The sequence below is a fragment of the Salmo salar genome, chromosome 24 (assembly GCF_965601325.2).
Source record: "Salmo salar chromosome 24, fSalSal1, whole genome shotgun sequence".
Classification (NCBI taxonomy): Eukaryota; Metazoa; Chordata; class Actinopteri; order Salmoniformes; family Salmonidae; genus Salmo; species Salmo salar.
Window position 1 is genome coordinate 38397182 of NC_138314.1, and position 21071 is coordinate 38418252.

The 21071-nt window shown below is 42.8% G+C and overlaps 1 protein-coding gene across 2 annotated transcripts in view; it reads right to left on the bottom strand.

Annotated features, from left to right (window-relative positions):
- The window catches only part of sh2b3 (SH2B adaptor protein 3), a 74255-nt gene that overhangs the window by 40883 nt on the left and 12301 nt on the right, over nt 1-21071 (bottom strand). For both annotated transcript variants that reach the window (XM_014172546.3, XM_014172547.3), the window contains exon 2: nt 15349-16335. In XM_014172546.3, the coding sequence (XP_014028021.1) occupies nt 15349-16308 (960 nt within the window). In that variant the 5' untranslated portion in view covers nt 16309-16335. The remainder of the gene's footprint in view (nt 1-15348; nt 16336-21071) is intronic.

Genomic DNA, 21071 nt, shown 5'->3' on the forward strand with positions numbered 1-21071 from the left:
TGAGCACATCAATTTACAGAAATACTCATCATTAACGTTGATAAAATATACAACTGTTATTCAAAGAATTATAGATACACTTCTCCTTAATGCAACCGCTGTGTCAGATTTCAAAAAAGTTTTACGGCGAAAGCAAACTTTGCAATAATCTGAGTACAGCGCTCAGACACCAAAAGAAGCCATACAGATACCCGCCATTTTGGAGTGAACGGATGTCACAAATAACATTATAAATATTCACTTACCTTTGATGATCTTCATCGTAATGCACTCCCAGGAATCCCAGTTCCACAATAAATGTTTGTTCTGTTTCGATAAAGTCCACATTTATGTCGAAATACCTCCTTTTTGTTTGCGCGTTCAGTCCAGCATCCCAAATGCACTGTGCTCGCACAGTAAGTTCAGACAAAAAGTCAAAAAAGTTATATTACAGTTCGTAGAAACATGTCAAACGATGTATAGCATCAATCTTTAGGATGTTTTTATCATAAATCTTCGATAATATTCCAACCGGACAATTCCATTGTCTTCAGAAATGAAAAGGAACACACTTAACTCTCACGGGCGCACGCCTGTCTGAGCTCATGTCATTTTCTCAGTCATCTGATTCTAATGGCTCTTATTCTCTCCCCATTCACAGTAGAAGCATGAAACAACATTCTAAAGACTGTTGACATCTAGTGGAAGCCTTAGGAAGTGCAAAATGACCCCACAGACACTGTATACTGGATAGGCAATCACTTGAAAAACTACAAACCTCAGATTTCCCACTTCCTGGTTGGATTTATTCTCAGGTTTTTGCCTGCCATATGAGTTCTCTTATACTCACAGACATCATTCAAACAGTTTTAGAAACTTCAGAGTGTTTTCTATCCAAATCTACTAATAATATGCATATCCTACCTTCTGGGCCTGAGTAGCAGGCAGTTTACTACGGGCACGCTTTTCATCCGGACGTCAAAAATACTCTCCCCTACCCCGATGAAGTTAACCACACGTTGCCCCTTTGCACACAGTCACTGCCAGTGTGTTAACTGTTGCTCTCTGGCTTGCTGACACACCAGCCTACACAAACACACAGCAGAGTCAACTCCAAAACAATGCTTTGACAATTCATTAGGCTACATTTAGGACGTGTTCCTCAGGAGATAATACACTCATATGCCTGCCTGTCTGCGGACACCTACTCGTCAAACATCTCATTCCAAAATCATGGGCATTAACATGTAGTTCGTCCCCCCCTTTGCTGCTATAACAGCCTCTTCTGGGAAGGCTTTCCACTAGATGTTGGAACATTGCTGTGGGGACTTGCTTCCATTCAGCCACAAAAGCATTAGTGAGGTCGGGCACTGATGTTGGGCAATAAGGCCTGGCTCTCAGTCGGCATTCCAATTCATTCCAAAGGTGCTTGATGGGGTTGAGGTCAGGGCTCTGTGCAAGCCAGTCAAGTTCTTCCACACAGATCAACAAACCATTTCTGTATGGACTTCGCTTCGTGCACGGGGGAATCCTCATGCTGACACAGGAAAGGGCCTTCCCCAAACTGTTTCCACAAAGTTGGAAGCACAGAATCGTCTAGAACGTAATTGTATGCTGTAACGTTAAGATTCCCCTTCACTGGAACAAAGGGGCCTAGCCCGAACCATGATAAACAGCCCCAGACCATTATTCCTCCTCCACCAAACTTTACAGTTGGCACTATGCAGTCGGGTAGGTAGCGTTCTCCTGGCATCTGCCAAACCCAGATTTGTCCGTCGGACTGCCAGATGTCGAAGCGTGATGCATCACTCAAGAGACCGCGTTTCCACTGCTCCAGAGTCCAATGGCGGCAAGCTTTACACCACTCTAGCCGACGCTTGGCATTGCGCATGGTGATTTTAGGCTTGTGTGAGGCTGCTCGGCTATGGAAACCCATTTCATGAAGCTCCCGACTAACAGTTCTTGTGCTGACGTTGCTTCCAGAGGCAGTTTGGAACTCGGTAGTGAGTGTTGCAACCGAGGAGTGAGCCGTCCCGTTGTGTGAGCTTGTGTGGCCTACCACTTCACAGCTCCCGTTGTTGCTCCTAGATGTTTCCACTTCACAATAACAGCACTTACAGTTGACCGGGGCAGCTCTAGCATGGCAGAAATTTGACAAACTGATTTATTGGAAAGGTGGCATCCTATGACGGTGCCACGTTGAAAGCTGCTGAGCTCTTCAGCAAGGCCATTCTACTCCCAATGTTTGTCTATGGAGATTGCATTGCTGTGTGCTCCATTTTATACACCTGTCAGCAACAATTGGCTGACAGTGTACTTCATAAGCCACGTTGTTGGTATGGACAGCATCCACTTTGAAAAGCAAAGTTTTGCTGAAGCCCTCCTTCCATTGTTGATACCATGGAAGCTCTCAAGTATGAAATGTGCCCCACAGATTGATGAGTAGATGCCCAATTCACCCACCTCCTTTTCACAAATGTATCCCATTTCTTGCGAAGTGTTTCATTTGCGTGGCCATAGAGGCATACTCACATGTGCATTGCAAATGTTTCCACACCCTGCTATAACACAAAGCTTGGCCGCCATGATTAATAAAAATGCAATTGCCAGCTAACTCTACACTACTAACCCACAAGTACATTTTTTTATGAGTATATGAAGGGGTGAGCATGGATTTTTATTTCCTCACTGTGTGCCACTGGCCACGGGGGGTTGTGAGATTGTTTCTGACGTTAGAGCTGATTTAGTTACTATTATATGAGTTTCTGCCATTGGGAAATAGCAGCTACATTTAAATTTACATTAGTGTAGTTTACATAATTCCACCATTTCAAGGTTTCACATTGCTTGGGGTTTATGAGAAACACAACCTGGTAGCAGAAACACAGCTTGATATTGAGACAAGGGTGACGAAAACTGAAACTAATGTCTAGTAATCTGAGGTGGATGATTATGTAGTGTGAAAACTGTACCAAACAGATGCCAGTTTGCCTCCAGAAATTGGTTTCCATTCATCTGTGTTGCGGTAGAGGCAGGTGTTCTGATTTCTATGTTCCAGTAAAAAAAATGCGTTCTCTTCACAGATGATATTCTTTCACCAAGTAGTCTAGGACTTTAAAATGAGAATAGCTTATCTTATAAAAACATAAGGAAAATAAGGCCTTAGAAATATGATAGTATTGGGCTGTTCCTATCTAATTATCTATTAAAAAGCAGAATTCAATATTTTTTTTTAAATAGGTAGCCTAATAGTGGAACGAATCCCACAATTTCAGGCAACTTTTTTTGTTGAGGTCATACACATTCCTAGTTCCATGCCAGTGTAGTGACGAGGCCTAAACAACAGGTACACTGGTTGCATAGCAATAGCCCAACCAAAGCGAAGACAGTACAACGTTGAGTAGCTTTAACGTTGATTAACAAGAACAAAGGAGTACTAAAGCAAGTTTTTTCATCACTCATCAGGTTTCCTGTAACTGGAGAGTGCTAATTGCGTTACTGGTTTTGCTGGTTCAGGCCACATGTTCAGATGCTTACTTGTGGTGCACAGGGTGACTGAAATGAACACTGCATGTTGCTTTGTAAGTTTGAAATATACTCCGTGACAACACACAGATGAGCCATGAGGTTTGGTACAGTAAAAAGTATTTTCCATTCCATTTTAATTCCATTCTGTCATGGGTTAACAAGAGAGAGATAATAGTTTTAAATACAAACAATAAGTAAACTAAGGCTAAACCTGAATTTATCTTTATCACTGCAATACTGTGGAGCAAAATTAGGCAATATTGCCTTTCAGATTATTTTTTAAACAGAATGGGGAACAGATCCTTTTGATCTGGATAAAGCATACTGAAAAAACATCCCCGGTGTTTCCTGGAAAATATATTTAAAGATGCACAATGCAGAAATCACTTCGCCATTTCCTTGATGCTAAAATTCTAATAGTTTGCCTAATTTCTATTTGTGTGACAAGCAACTATAGTGTAGAGCATGATTGTACCATCTAAACCACTGAGATATGTATTTTCCAAAACCAAAAATATTGTATTTTCAGCTGTTTGAAGCTGGTGTACAAAACCGAATGTAACAGACAGGGAAGCATAGAAATAGAGCACATAGAACATATACCACTTCTTAGACTTGCTTTCAATGAGAATGACAGATCTATAGCTCACATTTCAATGTGAATTTGGTCAGGTCACCCAAAAATTAACATATTGCAACTTTATTAAAAAAATATATATAAATCAAGATAAGCAATTAAAGTGAAAGCAACTCTCTCTCACTTTTGGTTACTCATCTCTTGATGCGATACACGCACAAACACGTGCATAGATCCAAACAGGAACATTACCATCAGTGAACAGTCATGCACACACACAGTGAAACCATGTGGTGAAGATTAAGTTGTAAAGTCACAAACACTGGCACCATCACACATCAAACAGCAGACTTTGAGGCCGTGCAACAAAAAACAAGGGCCCGTTTACTCAAGAATGCAATACAAAGCATGGGCAAGGTAACAGGAAACATCTAGTCCTGGATGAGAGCCTTGTGTTCTAATCCATTGGCAACCTAGGCAGAACCTCAGCTGTATCCAAAAAAAGGGTCTATCTCCTAAAAATAACACCACCAGAGCCTTGTGTTAAAATGATCCATATTCTGCTCTGTTCTTTAAAAAAGTTGCTTCGTGTTTCTACTTTTAGAAAGAGCCAAACAGTACGTCTCTTTAACTAGGCTAACCCTACATAAAAAAAAAACAAGAATAAATGTATTTCTGTGAAATCTGACAGCAGATTATCTGACCAGTTTATCGGCTACACAAACACCATCTTTAAAGAAAGTTAGGACTCCCCTGATATGGAGCTTCTCACGCAAAGAAATTAATCAGCTAACACGCAGCTTCCTCTTTCTGCAAAATGACCCGACTGGCGTTGCCATTGTAGTTCAGATACACATAGCCCTCAATTAAATGTTACTATATTTGCAGGGGTGCTGCTATGCTATACGCAGGCAGTGCATGGGCATCACACACACACACAACCACAGTGACCTCAGCAAAATCCAACTATAGCCTTCAGTTTATCTTTCATATCTTTTCCAAAACATGAATTCAGACCAATACATGGTGCTGTAGCACATCTATTAAATATGGTGCTGTAACACATCTATTAAATATGGTGCTGTAACACATCTATTAAATATGGTGCTGTAACACATCTATTAAATATGGTGCTGTAACACCTATTAAATATGGTGCTGTAACACCTATTAAATATGGTGCTGTAACACCTATTAAATATGGTGCTGTAACACCTATTAAATATGGTGCTGTAACATCTATTAAATATGGTGCTGTAACATCTATTAAATATGGTGCTGTAACATCTACTAAATATGGTGCTGTAACATCTATTAAATATGGTGCTGTAACATCTATTAAATATGGTGCTGTAACATCTATTAAATATGGTGCTGTAATACATCTATTAAATATGGTGCTGTAATACATCTATTAAATATGTTGTAGACAGACAAAGTATTCAGACCCATTTACTTTTTGCACATTTTGTTACGTTACAACCCCCATCAATCTACACACAATACCCCATAATGAAAAGCAAAAAAATAGGTTTTTAGAAATGTTTGCAAATGTATAAATAATCAAATAAAAAAATACCTTATTTACATAAGTATTCAAACCCTTTGCTATGAGACTTGAAATTGAGCTCAGGTGCATTCTGTTTCCACTGATCATCCTTGAGATGTTTCTAAACTTGGAGTCTACCTGTGGTAAATTCAATTGATTGGACATGTTTTGAAAGGACACACCTGTCTATATAAAAAAGGTCCCACAGTTGCCAGAGTAAAAACCCAAGCCACGATGTAGAAGGAAATGTCCGTAGAGCTCAGAGACAGGATTGTGTCAAGGCACAGATCTGGGGAAGGGTGCAAAAAGTGTCTACAGGATTGAAGGTCCCCAAGAACACAGTGACCGCCATCATTCTTCAATAGAAGAAGTTTGGAACCACCAAGACTCTTTCTAGAGCTGGACACCAGGGCAAACTGAGCAGGGGGAGAAGGGCGGGGGAGAAGGGCCTTGGTCAGGGAAGTGACCAAGAACCCAATGGTCACGCTGACAGAGCTCCTCTGTGGAGATGGGAGAACCTTCCGGGACAACCATCTCGGCAGCACTCCACCAATCAGGCCTTTATGGTAGTGGCCAGATGGAAGCCACTCCTCAGTAAAAGGCACATGACAGCACGCTTGGAGTTTGCAGGCACCTAAAGACTCTCAGACCATGAGAAACAAGACTCTCTGGTCTGATGAAACCAAGATCGACCTCTTTGGCCTGAATGCCAAGCGTCACGTCTGGAGGAAACCTGGCACCATCCCTACGGTGATGGCAGCATCATGCTGTGAGGATGTTTTTCAGCGGCAGGGACTGGGAGACTAGTCAGGATCGAGGGAAAAATGAATGGAGAAAAGTACAGAGATATCCTTGATGAAAACCTGCTACAGAGCACTCAGGACCTCAGACTGCGGCGAAGGTTCACCTTTCAACAGGACAACGACCCTAAGCACACGGCCAAGACAACGCAGAATTGGCTTCGGGACAAGTCTCTGAATGTCCTAGAGTGGCCCAGCCAGAGCCCAGACTTGAACATCTCTCGAGAACAGAAAATAGCTGTGCAGCAACGCTCCCCATCCAACCTGACAGATCTTGAGAGGATCTGCAGAGAAGAATGGGAGAAACTCCCCAAATACAGGTGTGGCAAGCTTGTAGTGTCATACCCAAGAAGACTCAAGGCTGTAATCACTGCCAAAGGTGCTTCAACAAAGTACTGAATAAAGAGTCTGAATACTTACGCAAATGTGATATTTCAATTTATTGTTTTATAAATTCTCTAAAAATCAGTTTTTGCTTTGTCATTATGGGGTATTGTGTGTAGAATGATGAGGAAAATGTTATACATTTTAGAATAATGTTGTAATGTAACAAACATTTCCGAATGTACTGTATATGGAGACTGTTTAATGACAAAAATATGGGGTTAAATACATGTAAAAAAAAATATATATATATATATTTTTTTTTTTTTCATGGTCTTATGTCGCTCAGATATAGGACAGACACCTCAGAACAAACATCCTTAGTTTTTTTTGTGGGACAATCTGTTGTTCTGTGTAGTGAATCTGTTATTCAATGCGTTTGTATGGGCTAATAGCAGTAAGGCCAAAAATGTATTTATCAAATATTATAATTTTGATACTTCAATGAGTATTAAAATTCAAAATCAATTAGCAAAATTAGCCTTGGTATGACCTTCTTAGAACAATCCCACCCCCCCTAAACTACACAAGTTACTCAAAAACGGTACTGCCAGTTTGCTGCACGCACAAAACAAATATTAGCCTGCAAGGCTCTTGATCCAGGAGGGGGCTCTCTGCTGTTACCAAGCGAATGCTTCATTTTGGAAGAAGCTAACCACTTACAATAGCTAAATAGCTAACTAGCTACTAAATTAGCAAAACAAATACGCAACTGCAGAGCATTTAGCACATTTTAGACAGTTAACTTAATAGTCATAAGATATTTAGCTGGCAAACATTTGGTTGTGAATTCCATACTGTAATTAGATCATAGTGACTCAAGGCTCCGGTCTCTCGTCGTTGTGTGCTTGTAAACAAACACGTGACTAGGGACTACCGTAAGCTTCATAATAATGTGACATGTAAAATGAAGAACGCAATGTACTTTGTCTCCTAACGTATTGCTAAAGTTGACTGAAGGTATTTAATAAAAAAGTAGCTAGAAATATTAAAATGTATTTTAAATAAACTTAAAAAGTTTCAACGGTATTGACATTATTGAAAAACCATCCCGTGGCTTTTTCCAAATACCCAGGTATACAGTGTACCGCCCTAGCCTAGTAGAAACCTACCAAAAAAAACTATTGGGCAACAACAAATTGAATCCCTTTAAGACCTAGATAAAATGTTTCACTGCAATAATGAAAACCTGGCAGTAGAAAGCCTAAATATGACCTTTCAGCTTCCCTATCAAAAAAAAAAAAAGTCAAGCAGACAACCTAACAAAATGTACAATGACAAATGGTTTGATGAATGCAAAAACCTAAGAAAGAAATTGAGAAATCTAATCAACCAAGAACACAGAGACAAAGAAACCTGAGTCTGTACCTTCACTATGGTGAAACACTAAAACAGTACCAAAATAGACGAAGGAAAAATAAGGAACAGCACGTCAGAAACCAGCTCAGTGTAATTGAAGAATCCATAGAATCGAACCACTTCTGGGAAAATTATAACACACTAAACAGAGTTATCTATCCAAAATGGAGATGTATGGATAAACCACTTCTGCAATCTTTTTGGCTCTATAACAAAGAATCAACAGCAAAAACAAATCTTAGAATCAGCTATTAAAGACGACCAGAACCCACTGGATTCTCCAATTACATTGAATGAACTACAGGACAAAATACACACCCTCGAATCGCAAAAAGGCCTGTGGTGTTGATAGTATCCTAAATTAAATTTGAAAATATACAGACCACAAATTCCAATTGCCCATTCTTAACAACTCTTTAACTGCTCTGGCATCTTCCCCAATATTTGGAACAAAGGACTGACCCCCCAATCCACAAAAGTATAGACAAATTTGACCCCAATAACTACTGTGGGACGTGCGTCAACAGCAACCTTTAGCATTACCATTAACAGCAGAATCCTACACATCCTCAGTAAAAACGATGTCATGAGCAAATTTCAAATGGGCTTTTTACCAAATTACCGTTTGACAGAACAGATATTCACCCTGCACAGCCTAATTGACAAACAAAAACAAAGCCAAGTCTTCTCATGCATGAGGGTCTGCTATATAAATTGATGGAAAGCAGTGTTCAGGGGAAAACATTCTAAAATCTGTGTACAGAAACTGGAAAAAAACATTTATTTCCTCGGAGCCGTGGGGTGAGACAGGGATGTAGCTTGAGGCCCACCCTCTTCAACATAAACATTAATGAATTGGCGCGGGCACTAGAACAGTCTGCAGCACCCGGCCACACCCTACAAGAATCTGAAGTCAAATGGCTATCTGGTGCTTCTGTTTTGATATGTAGGCTATGTGCCTTTTTTCATGTATTTCTGTCCTTGAGCAGTTCTTGACATAATACAGAACATTAATAGACATGTTTCATGTTTTGTGTGGACCCCAGGAAGAGTAGCTACTGTTTTTTGGAACAGCTAATGGGGATCCTAATAAAATACCAAATACCAACCAAGGAGGATCTACAGCAGCACCTAGATCTTCTGTACAGATTCTGTCAGACCTGAGCCCTGACAGTAACTCTCAGTAAGACAAAAATAATGGTGTTCCAAAAAAGGTCCAGTTGCCAAGACCACAAAATCAAATCTAGACACTGCTGCCCTAGAGCACACAAAAAAACTAAACCTTGGCCTAAACATCAGTGCCACAGGTAACTTCCACAAAGCTGTGAACGATCTGAAAGACAACAATGGCCTTCTACGTCATCAAAAAGAACATACAATTCGACATCCCATTTAGGATTTGGCTAATATCCAAATAAAATATAGAAATATTGATAATTTATGTGACCAAGAGTGAGAGTAACAGCACCCATCTGTCTCCATATGTGTAGACCATGTATTTGATGGCATTTCATACTTTTTCTGGACAGACAGCATCAGATACATGGGCTACGACAGAGCAGCGCGGTTTCACTTGCTAGTTTCAGCAGAAGAGGCGAAGCAAGAGAGCTCACTCTCGCCAAAATCTGTCCAAAATAAGACAATGTGTTTTTATGGGCATAATATGCAGACCTAAGCTTGTCGCCTGCATTTTCACCTTTGGGACAATGACTCACATTGTTAGGGCAGAGACATGAGCATCTCGTCGTTATATACAGATCTCTGGTTTCAGACAGTTGCGAATTAGAAAGGAAAGTTGGAGGTTGCACAGTTTGGATGCTGGCTTCCCCTAAAGTAAATAGAAGTTTTGCCAATATTATATAATTACTCCTGTCTAAATAAAATACAAATACTTTACCAGAGAGCTTGACTAGTGCATAGGCCTACACCTATTTAGGAAGTAGGCAATTTGGGCAGCACACGTGGCAATAGGCCTAGCTGATTGAGTTGCGGTTGTCAATGAAAAGCATATCAAAATGTGTGAAGATAATGTGTCTTAAGTCTAATTTTAAAATGTTGAGACAAGGAAAGAGATGTGTGGCGAAGATAACGGCATCTCTCTCCAGAATGTATGCCATCAGCTCTCCGGGATGTGCCCCACTGTCTCCCGCCAATTCTTGTACATTAAATTGTTTGATTGTGTGAATTCTTTGCCCTTTGATTGTTTATTTGATCAATTCCCAATTACATACGTAACCAGTAGGCCTAGTAGATGTATTGTTAATCCCCATCCTTTATCGTTCTCATCGTGGAAATGTTCTTTGCAGAGTTCACAACCTGCTACAATTGTGAGAATCAATTTTGATTTATTTCATAACCATCATTAAGGAGTTAACCATTTTTTCCATTGTCTTTTGTTTGGAATGCTCCATGTGAGCAATGAGTATGTGTGTAGTTTCTCTGCCATGATAACGTTGAGGGAGTGGGACAGCAACACAATTAGATGACACCAAATCATAAGAAAACCAAAAGATAATTACTTGACACGCATGAGATGCCAACCTGCTGAGTTGATACAATGTTGCACTTCACTAACATTGCTCAAGTCAACACAGATAGAAAGGCAGGCAGAGATTAATGCGATTGAAAATTCTGGATCTTTCATCAGGATATTTTCTACTGTTTTTATGTCGACTTTAGGCCTAGTTGACGATGGAAGTTATAGGTCTACTGCTGCACTGGCCTTTAAGCCATCTCTGACTTCCATGCGCTGATTTCTTTAGCCGACAACGGATCATGGTGTATCACTGCGTCCATATGGATAAGGCTGGTGCTATTGCATTAGTGGAATTTTAACTTAGATTTTTACCACTTTAATTCTGATTTTTATGACTAACCACAGGAAAGTGTTATTATTTAAATGAAATCGTTCCATGAAAATCCACATTTGAAAATAATCATAACTGCCACCCAGATCGGTTTAAAATGGTAGGATAAATTGTAAGTTTCCCCAAACTTGAAACTCACGAGCTGCCTATGGTCTTCGTTACGAACACCCATTAACAACATTTGTGAATGCGCAAGCATGTGCACACAGGAGGTCCAGTGAAAAAAACAGGCCTGCCTACAGAAATCAAACACCCATTCATCTGATTCATTCTGGCACCGGCCCTGCAGAACCCATTGCCCTCTACAGTTGTGAGGTCTGGGGTCCATTAACCAACCAATAATTCCCCCCCAAAAATGGGACAAACAACAAATTGAGAGACTGTACGCAGAATTCTACAAAAATATCCTTTGTGTACAACGTACAAAAAAATATAATACTGCATGTAAAGCAGAATTAGGACGATACCCGCTAATGATCAAAATCCAGAAAACAGCCGTTAAATTCTACAACCACCTGAAAGGAAGCGATTTCCCAACCTTCCATAACAAAAGCCATCACCTACAGAGAGATGAAGCTGGTGCTGGGGCTCTGTTCACAAACACAATAAGACCCCACAGAGCCCCAGGACATCAACACAATTAGACGGAACCAAATCATAAGAAAACAAAAAGATAATTACTTGACACATTGGAAAGAACTAACCAAAAAAACAGAGCAAACTGAAATGATATTTGGCCCTAAACAGAGAGTACACAGTGGGAGAATACCTGAACACCGTATTTGTATTTATTATGGATCCCCATTAGTTGCCACCTCTTCCTATGGTCCAGCAAAATTAAGGCAGTTATACAATTTTAAAACCATTACAAAACATTCAGAGATTTCACAACACACTGTGTGCCCTCAGGCCCCTACTCCACCACTACCACATATCTACAATACCAAATCTGTGTGTGTGTGTGTGTGTGTGTCTAGTGCGTATGTAATCGTGTGTATGCATGTGTCTGTGTAAAGTGTATTTATATCGTTTTTAAAAATCTGATTCTACTGCTGCATCAGTTACTTGATGTGGAATAAAGTGCCATGTAGTCATGGCTCTATGTAGTACTGTGCGTCTCACATAGTCTGTTCTGGACTTGGGGATTGTGAAGAGACCTCTGGTGGCATGTCTTGTGGGGTATGCATGGGTGCCCGAGCTGTGTGCCAGTAGTTCAAACAGACAGCTCGGTGCCTTCAACATGTCAATACCTCTCACAAATACAAGTAGTGACTAACTCAATCTCTCCTCCACTTTGAGCCAGGAGATTGACATATTATTAATGTTAGCTCTCTGTACATCCGAGGGCCAGCCGTGCTGCCCTGTTCTGAGCCAATTGCAATTTTCCAAAGTCCCTTTTTGCAGCACCTAACCACACTACTGAACAGTAGTCCAGGTGCGACAAAACTAGGGCCTGTAGGACCTGCCTTGTTGATAGTGTTGTTAAGGTAGAGCAGCGCTTTATTATGGACAGACTTCTCCCCATCCTAGCTACTGTTGTATCAATATATTTTGACCATGACAGTTTATAATCCAGGGTTACTCCAAGCAGTTTAGTCACCTCAACTTGCTCAATTTCAACATTATTTATTACAATATTTAGTTGAGGTTTATTTAGGGTTTAGTAAATTATTTGTCCCAAATACAATGCTCTTTGTTTTTGAAATATTTAGGACTAAATGATTCCTTGCCACCCACTCTGAAACTAACAGCAGCTCTTTGTTAAGTTTTGATGTGTATAGTGTTGAGTCATTTACTCAAAGCCAGTGGCATGTCCTTAGTAAAGATTGAAAAAAGTAAGGACTAGACAGCTGCCCCGGGGAATTCCTGATTCTACCTGGATTATGATGGAGATGCTTCTATTAAAGAACACCCTCAGTGTTCTGTTAGACAGGTAACTCTTCATCCACAATATAGCAGGGGGTGTAAAGCCATGACACATATGCAGCAGAAAAAGCCGCAGTGAAAGACTAACAAAACAGCCCACACAATCTTTTTATCATCAATTTCTGTCATTTGTGTAAGTGCTTGTAGAATGTCCTTCCCTGATTCAAAATTAAGGAAATCTTTGAAAATGTACAGACTCAGTGAGCATAGCCTCCGTAGGCAGACCTGGCTCTCAAGAGAAGACTGGCTATGTGCCCACAAAATGAGGTGGAAACTGAGCTGCACTTCCTAACCTCCTGACCAAATGTATGACCATATTAAAGACACCCATTTCCCTCAGATTACACTGAAAAGGGCAACCAATGAAGCACAAACACCATTGAAAATATAATCTATACTGAACAAAAAATATAAAAGCAACATGTAACAATTTCTAATCTTTTTCTGAGTTACAGTTCATAGAATGAAATCAGTCAATTGAAGTGCCCCACAAAGGCTTTATTACAGACATAAATATTCCTCAGGCCCCCCCCCCCCACCGCAACCACAAATTGCACCTGTGTAATGATCATGCTGTTTAATCAGCTTCGTGATTTGCAGATGGGTGAATTATCTTGGAAAAGGATAAATGCTCACTAACAGGGATGTAAACAAATTTGTGCACAACATTGAGAAAGAAGCTTTTTGTGCATTTTAAACATTTCTGGGACCATTTATTTCAGCTTATGATACATGGGACCAACACTTTACATGTTGTGTTTATATTTTTGTTCAGTATATATGCATCTGTCCATTTTCCATTTTGTACTTCAACTATTTGCACATTGTTACAACACTGTACATAGCATTAATATAACATTTGAAATGTCTGTATTCTTTTTAAACTTTGTGAGTGCTATGTTTACTATTAAGTTAAATAACAAATCAGACATTCTGTTTATTATCTATTCGAGAGAGGGAGCACAAGAGAGAGAAATACATATGAATGACCAGGTAAGAACGTATGGTGAATGGTGTGATGATGCGTTTTATATCATTTGATATCTTGAAAACTTCACTGCTGACATGGCCAATTTTTGGGACCATATCAACAGTTGACTAATGGACAAAATACTAAACGTATTTTGTTGTTGTAAAGTGATCCTTTAATGTGCATATATATATATATATGAATGAGGTGGGGGCCTCTACAGTATGAGGGAATGTCAATGTTTGTGTGCTGTGGTCTACAGATATTCTCTGGCTTTGAGCATTGCCAAGATTCCACAGAAATAGTGCAAGGCCTCCCCCCCCCCCCCCCCCCCCCCCCCCCCCACACACACACACACCCACACACACACACACACACACACACACACACACACACACACACACACACACACACGAGTTGAAGACTTAATGGAGCTGCAGCATTACATCTCTCAATCAAACAGTCTTTAGCAACAAATGTGCACTTGGTTGTGCTAAAACACCAGATGCTGGCAGAGCTGCCTTGTAAATATACATTATTAGTACAGCCTTTTCAAAGCCTTGTGCTTAACCAAAAACTGTTGGGCCTACATCCACGACTGGTTCACAAATGTCTGGTTTTAATGTTCTCTAAAAAGGTTGCTTGGTTTTCCAGCTTTGACAATCTGACACGGGCAGCCTACTATGTGCAGCTGGCTACTACCCCCAGGCTACGTAAAACTGGGTGTGTGAATCCAGCACCCTGCCCACTCACTGCTCTCTCTGGGGTTGTGTGTTGGCCCGGCCAGCTATGGTTCTCTCCTTCCGTTCAGTTGAGTACACCTCAAAACAGACGCAGTAACACTTCTGCTCCGTAGCATGCAGATTATATTTCTGACAGTACAGAGGCTTGATATAGGCTACATTAAGAGCCTATCAGGCTTCTCTACAAACCTTGTGAAGTTACTAATGTTAACACTCAAAACAACAGCCCAACATGGTTACTGCCCAGAGAAGTAAACTGCAGCAGAGACAGGAAACAGTGTGGGAGGTCAGCTGAACTGAAACTTTCATGTCAAGCTTTAGCTCATTTGCATTTGACAGCCAGTGTAGGTGGAGCAGCCTAAACTATGTTCATTTCTCACGCACCTCTCACCAAACAAGACAATCGTCACCAAACAAGACAATGGTCTGATAGGAATAATAGAAGTGCTTTGAAATTGGTACAGGACATGGGTAGGGGACCTACCAGGCACAACCAAACCCTGGTCAGAAACGTCACTGCTAAATGATCAGCACTCCTAAAGCAGCAATTGCCTACAGTAGGTGAAGCTCAGTTTGATAAGATAAAAGCCCAACAGAAAGAGTCAGATGAATTTAGTGGTAGGGGAGAGCCCAGTCCAGCAGCTGGAATCAGGTGGCTTTAGTTTACCTTGGGGGGGTCGTAGAGCTCCAGCTGGAACCTCTCTCCTGCCAGGCCCTCTCTGATCTTCCTCACAAGCAGGCGGCAGCGCTGCCAGCGATGCTGTGTGTCCGAGATAGTGTCGTCAACCACCAGGTACTTCAGCTGGCCCTCCTTGCAGCTGCTTGCAACCTGCGGCCTGCGCTTCCCACTCTGCCTACGGCCAAACCTGCTATTCAGCCGCTCTAGGAAGTGGGCCGCCGTCGACGTGGGGGAGGCAGAGGGCGTGGTCTCGTGGGAGGGGTTCCCAGTCAGCGCTGACGACGATAAGGCCGTCACTTCCTCCAGCGCCCCACCCATTCCCCTGTCCACCGGCCTGCTGGGCTGCAGGACCTGAAGGGGCGGTGGGCGCTTCTTAAAGAGACGGCACACGCTTTTCCTGATCTGGCTGACGGAGAAGTGTGTAACTTCAGCAGCAGTGGAGAAGGAAGGCGAGGTGGGGGTGTACCGTTCAGACACAGGCCGCCCCTCCGACACAGACACCTCCTCCTGGCTGCGGCTCCGAATGGGAGCTCGAGCTCGTAGCACCGGGTTGGCAGCCGAGCACCAGATGGGGTTCCCCTGCTCCCGGCTCACCGGCACGGGCTCCGTCTTTGGGGCCAGCACGCCAGGCCGGCCCGCCTCCCTGTAGTCCAGTGCCCCGGAGGAGGTGGTGATGCGGAGCCGGCCCATCATGGGGGGAGGGGTCGATGCAGGGAGTTCTTCGGCCACCTCACAGTGGAAGTGCTGCTGGAACAGCTCACTGAACTGCTTGGAGAAGCTGTCCGGTGGGACGACATCGTGCTCTGGCCGCTCCCTGGAAAAGTTCCGGTAGTGGTTGGCTAGTTCTCGGGCCGTGGCAATGGCATGCAACTCGCAGAACTCCCTCCAGCCACGAGGTGCTGCAACCGAAGCTGTGGTCGTCGCCTGATGGATAGTGTTACCATTCATTGCAGTAACCAGAACAGCTGAGAATCACTACAGATGAGATGTGTTGGTGGGGGAGAGAGAAAGAGAGATATATTAAAAGGGGCCATTTTAATACATTCACTTACATTTGAGATATAACAATTCATACAGACCAAAGGTCTATTTAATTCAATTTAAAACCTTCCACTTTAACAGACACCAAAGACCAAGTAGGGGAAAAGTACCATGCACGACACGCGGAGAAGGAGATTTATCTACCATAAATCTAATCTGATTACAGGTTAACTAACTGCTGCACTTAATAATGATGTCATATGATTTATTGGGAGATAGGCTGTAGTGTGTGTCTGGCCTTCATGAAGAAGATTCAGAGCCATCTGAATATCAACCAAAGAGACTAAGTTACTGGAGAGAACAAATGATTATAGTAGCCTCAGTCAAACTATAAAAGTATATTTCCTGAAGAAAATGTGTTTACTTGCTTGTCTTGAAGTATTTATGGTTGTAGCAAAGTAAGTCTATTTATCACTATGGCCATCGAAATGCATTGGATTTAATGCAAATATGGCTATAATAGAAACTGTTCGCCCCAGCGCCTTATTGTTTTTGTTTTGTTGACTAAATGGAGTGGAGCAGTTTGTTAAAGAAATATTCTGTACCTATTCTACTGTTCTATCGCACATGTATTGATGTCTGAGGGGGAAACAGTGGTGTTTGTTTGCAGTAACTCCTTTGTTGGTGTAATATCCCAAACAGACGTGGCAGTTTCACTTTTTAAGTTAACATATTTATTTAAAAAAATAATGGTTTTAAAAATCTGTTGAAGCACTGGAGCTAATGGAAGAAAGCAAATAATATTAAGAGTACATGTAAGATTGAGTATTGTTGTTTGAGCTAGCACACTAATAAGGGAAAGGTAGCCTACATTGACAAGAACGTCATGCCTCAACTACACAAATGACTAAAAAAGCTCAACCCTGGATGATACAGTAGCCTTGACACTTTACTCCTAGCTATATTTACACATCTACCTCAACTACCTCGTACCCCTGCACATCGACTCGATACTGCTACCCAGTGTATACAGCCCCGTTGTCGTTACTCATTATGTATTTATTATGTTTCTATTTTCTATTAGTTCTATATATTGTCTCTCTGCATTGTTGGCAGAGGCCCGTAAGTTAGCATTTCACTGTAAGCCTTAATCTATTGTTTACGAAGCATGTGACAAATAACATGTGATTTGATGACGCAAATAGGCCCAACTCTGATACATTTAATTTGTCTTATGAATAATCTAATTTATTTGTCACATGCTTTGTAAAACAGGTGTAGACGAACAGTGAAATACTTCCTTACCAGTAAACCCTACTCTACATACAATTTCTCCAACTTTGCAGCAATGTGGAAATTATTGTTTAATACACCATGAAAGTACATAATTCCAGCACTGAGTTTTGTTGGTTTTTGAATAATGTGTAGTATTACAGAACCAAAACTGAGATCCGCCTTGTTCCCTGTTCCACTGCCTGCTGAGGGTTAGAAACAGTAATCCTTGTTACTGGGACGCCACATCTCTGATGCTCCCCCTCTGTTAGCGAGCGCTGAGGCAGGGAGCAGCATGGTGGGGGTAGAGGAGAGCAAGAAAACCTGATTAGATTAAACCCAGATCAGTTTTATACGCTTTACACAGGGAAAAGGCCACATGAATGGAGCCAATATAGTAATGTGAGAGTGAATGAAGGGCAGATTGAGGAAGTTGGCTTCAGCATTTCTCAAATGGATGCTACAACTGGGAACTTCTCCTTATTCAAGAGGAGGGTCTCATGATAAGGCCTAATGGTGTCAATAAACACACTAGGCTGTTCTCTATGGCCTCTCCCTCCCTCGAGATAGAAGACCAAGGCTGATGAAACTCAAAACCTCCACCATACGTGATGTGTTTTTCACACGGTTTAAAGAGACGTCACAATGTGTGTCAGAGCCGTTGACAGCATCCAGAAATATTGCATCACCAACCATCAATGTCCCACTAGCATTCTTCTCCGCCCCCAAAGCCCCTGTACGCATGCTCCTGCTGGTACTCCCACCCCTGCTGCTGGCCCCCAGATGGCTGTTTCTATCAGTGTAGCCAGCCCAGCCATGACTCAGCAGCCTCCAGCACTGCAAGACACACTTCCTCTCCTTCACTGTGTGCCTGCCTCGCCCAAGGCTGTCTGTCCCCCTGCATTCCCTTTGGGCTCAGCCGTCTGCCGAGTGACACTGTCCTAACCCTCCAGTGACACTGTCCTAACCCTCCAGTGACACTGTCCTAACCCTCCAGTGACACTGTCCTAACCCTCCAGTGACACTGTCCTAACCCTCCAGTGACACTGTCCTAACCCTCCAGTGACACTGTCCTAACCCTCCAGTGACACTGTCCTGGCCTACTGGAGGCAGAGCAGCAACACAACCCTCACCCCGTCCTAGTGGAAGCCCTCTAAACAGGGTGGACATAATTATATCTCAGAGGTCGGTATCTGTGCTCACACACTAAACAGTGTTCCTCGTTGGGAACACTGGTTACTTTAGGCCATGGAGTAGACAGAAGATCCCTCCCTCCTCAAGCCTGCTGCAGTAGACCCAGTGAAGAGCTCATCCCCGTCAGATGATAAACACTCACCTTGAACTTAGCATGACACAGAGAGAATCCTGACTGTTTTAAGGCTGTTTTACGCAAGAGAAAGACATCTACCACAACCCCTGTACTATTAGCCTACATGAACAACTGTCAGAGTAGCCATCCCCTATTACCACACAATAACTTTGATCCAATCCCAAATGGTGTTGTTGATTCTCCGTATTGCACAGGTTTGGTGTTTGAATGCAAGGTGTTTCTAAGGAAGTACAAAAAACACTGACAATCAGGGAACCAAGAGAAGTGGACATGTAAAAGCCTCATGTGCTTTGGCCTGGCTCTTGGAGGAAGGGAGAGAACCCAGGTGGCAGACTCACTGAGACAAAAGAAAGCTCTAGTGACCAGTGGCACTAAGGCAGCAATCTCAGGAACAGGAAACCCTGCCCTGGCAACCGTCTCCAACACAAACCGTACCCTACAGTACCCTGGCCTGGAAACTGTGGGAGCCAGCTCTCATTCAGTTCACTACCCTGAGCCAGAGAGGAAGCTGAAACACAAAGTGGGTCTGTCAGCTGGCCGTTACACAGCAACGAGACGGGTCTGTCAGCTGGCCGTTACACAGCAACGAGACGGGTCTGTCAGCTGGCCGCTACACAGCAACGAGACGGGTCTGTCAGCTGGCCGCTACACAGCAACGAGACGGGTCTGTCAGCTGGCCGCTACACAGCAACGAGACGGGTCTGTCAGCTGGCCGCTACACAGCAACGAGACGGGTCTGTCAGCTGGCCGCTACACAGCAACGAGACGGGTCTGTCAGCTGGCCGTTACACAGCAACGAGACGGGTCTGTCAGCTGGCCGCTACACAGCAACGAGACGGGTCTGTCAGCTGGCCGCTACACAGCAACGAGACGGGTCTGTCAGCTGGCCGCTACACAGCAACGAGACGGGTCTGTCAGCTGGCCGCTACACAGCAACGAGACGGGTCTGTCAGCTGGCCGCTACACAGCAACGAGACGGGTCTGTCAGCTGGCCGCTACACAGCAACGAGACGGGTCTGTCAGCTGGCCGTTACACAGCGACGAGACGGGTCTGTCAGCTGGCCGCTACACAGCGACGAGACGGGTCTGTCAGCTGGCCGCTACACAGCGACGAGACGGGTCTGTCAGCTGGCCGCTACACAGCGACGAGACGGGTCTGTCAGCTGGCCGCTACACAGCGACGAGACGGGTCTGTCAGCTGGCCGCTACACAGCGACGAGACGGGTCTGTCAGCTGGCCGCTACACAGCAACGAGAGCACATCGGTGTAGGCCGGGATGTGTAGGCTGTGTTCTGTTTTCTGTGTCAACTCTTTGTCCATGTGCGTAAAGCAATAATAAATATATTATGAAAAAGTGGTTGTAAAGTATAGGCTTCTAGTGGGATAAACCTATATCTCAACGGCAACTGGACCTTTTCTCTACCCCTCTAGTAGCTTATGGGTACTTTACCAAAGTAGTGGATTCCACTTTGGCAGAAGAGGGCCATAATTCCTAACGTTTGTCCCCAGTCCTTCAACATGCTTACTCACAACAATGCAAGCTCCACACAACACAATGTAGCTATTCTTATGACGCACTGAAACAACTCCACAATTTCCCAGATTTAGAAAATAGAGAATGAAGTAGCGAAGGCCAAGCCAAATGCAGGGAACAAGTAAGGATTTTCCCTGTGTCAGACAGTGAGGGGTGAGAGACGGGAACTGACAGGAATTAATAGTTTACAGTACAGAAACAATAACATTTCCTAAAGAAAGTGTGTGCGCTTGCTTGTCCTGAAGTATTTATGGTTGTAAAAGTTGTTTTGGTGTTGGTAGCTTTTACTGTTATGGCGTTTAAGGCGAAAGCGATAGGCCAATAACAAAAGGTGTGGCGAATAAGTGTTTTTGCTTTCAGCAAGCACACTAATAAAAAAAAATGCAATAAAAGAAAGGAAATAAGCTGTTCTGCAGTCCAAAAGCAAATTTGGCATGCTTCAGCTAGGACAAGCATATCTAGTAGCCTAATGCTATGCTAACAAATACCGTGAAAGTTTTAATCCGGGAATGCAGAAGAAAATCTTGTGCGCTAGCTAGCTGCTTTGTTTACTTTGGTTGGAGGAAGTGGCAAAATCTGAACTAGTGAAGACAG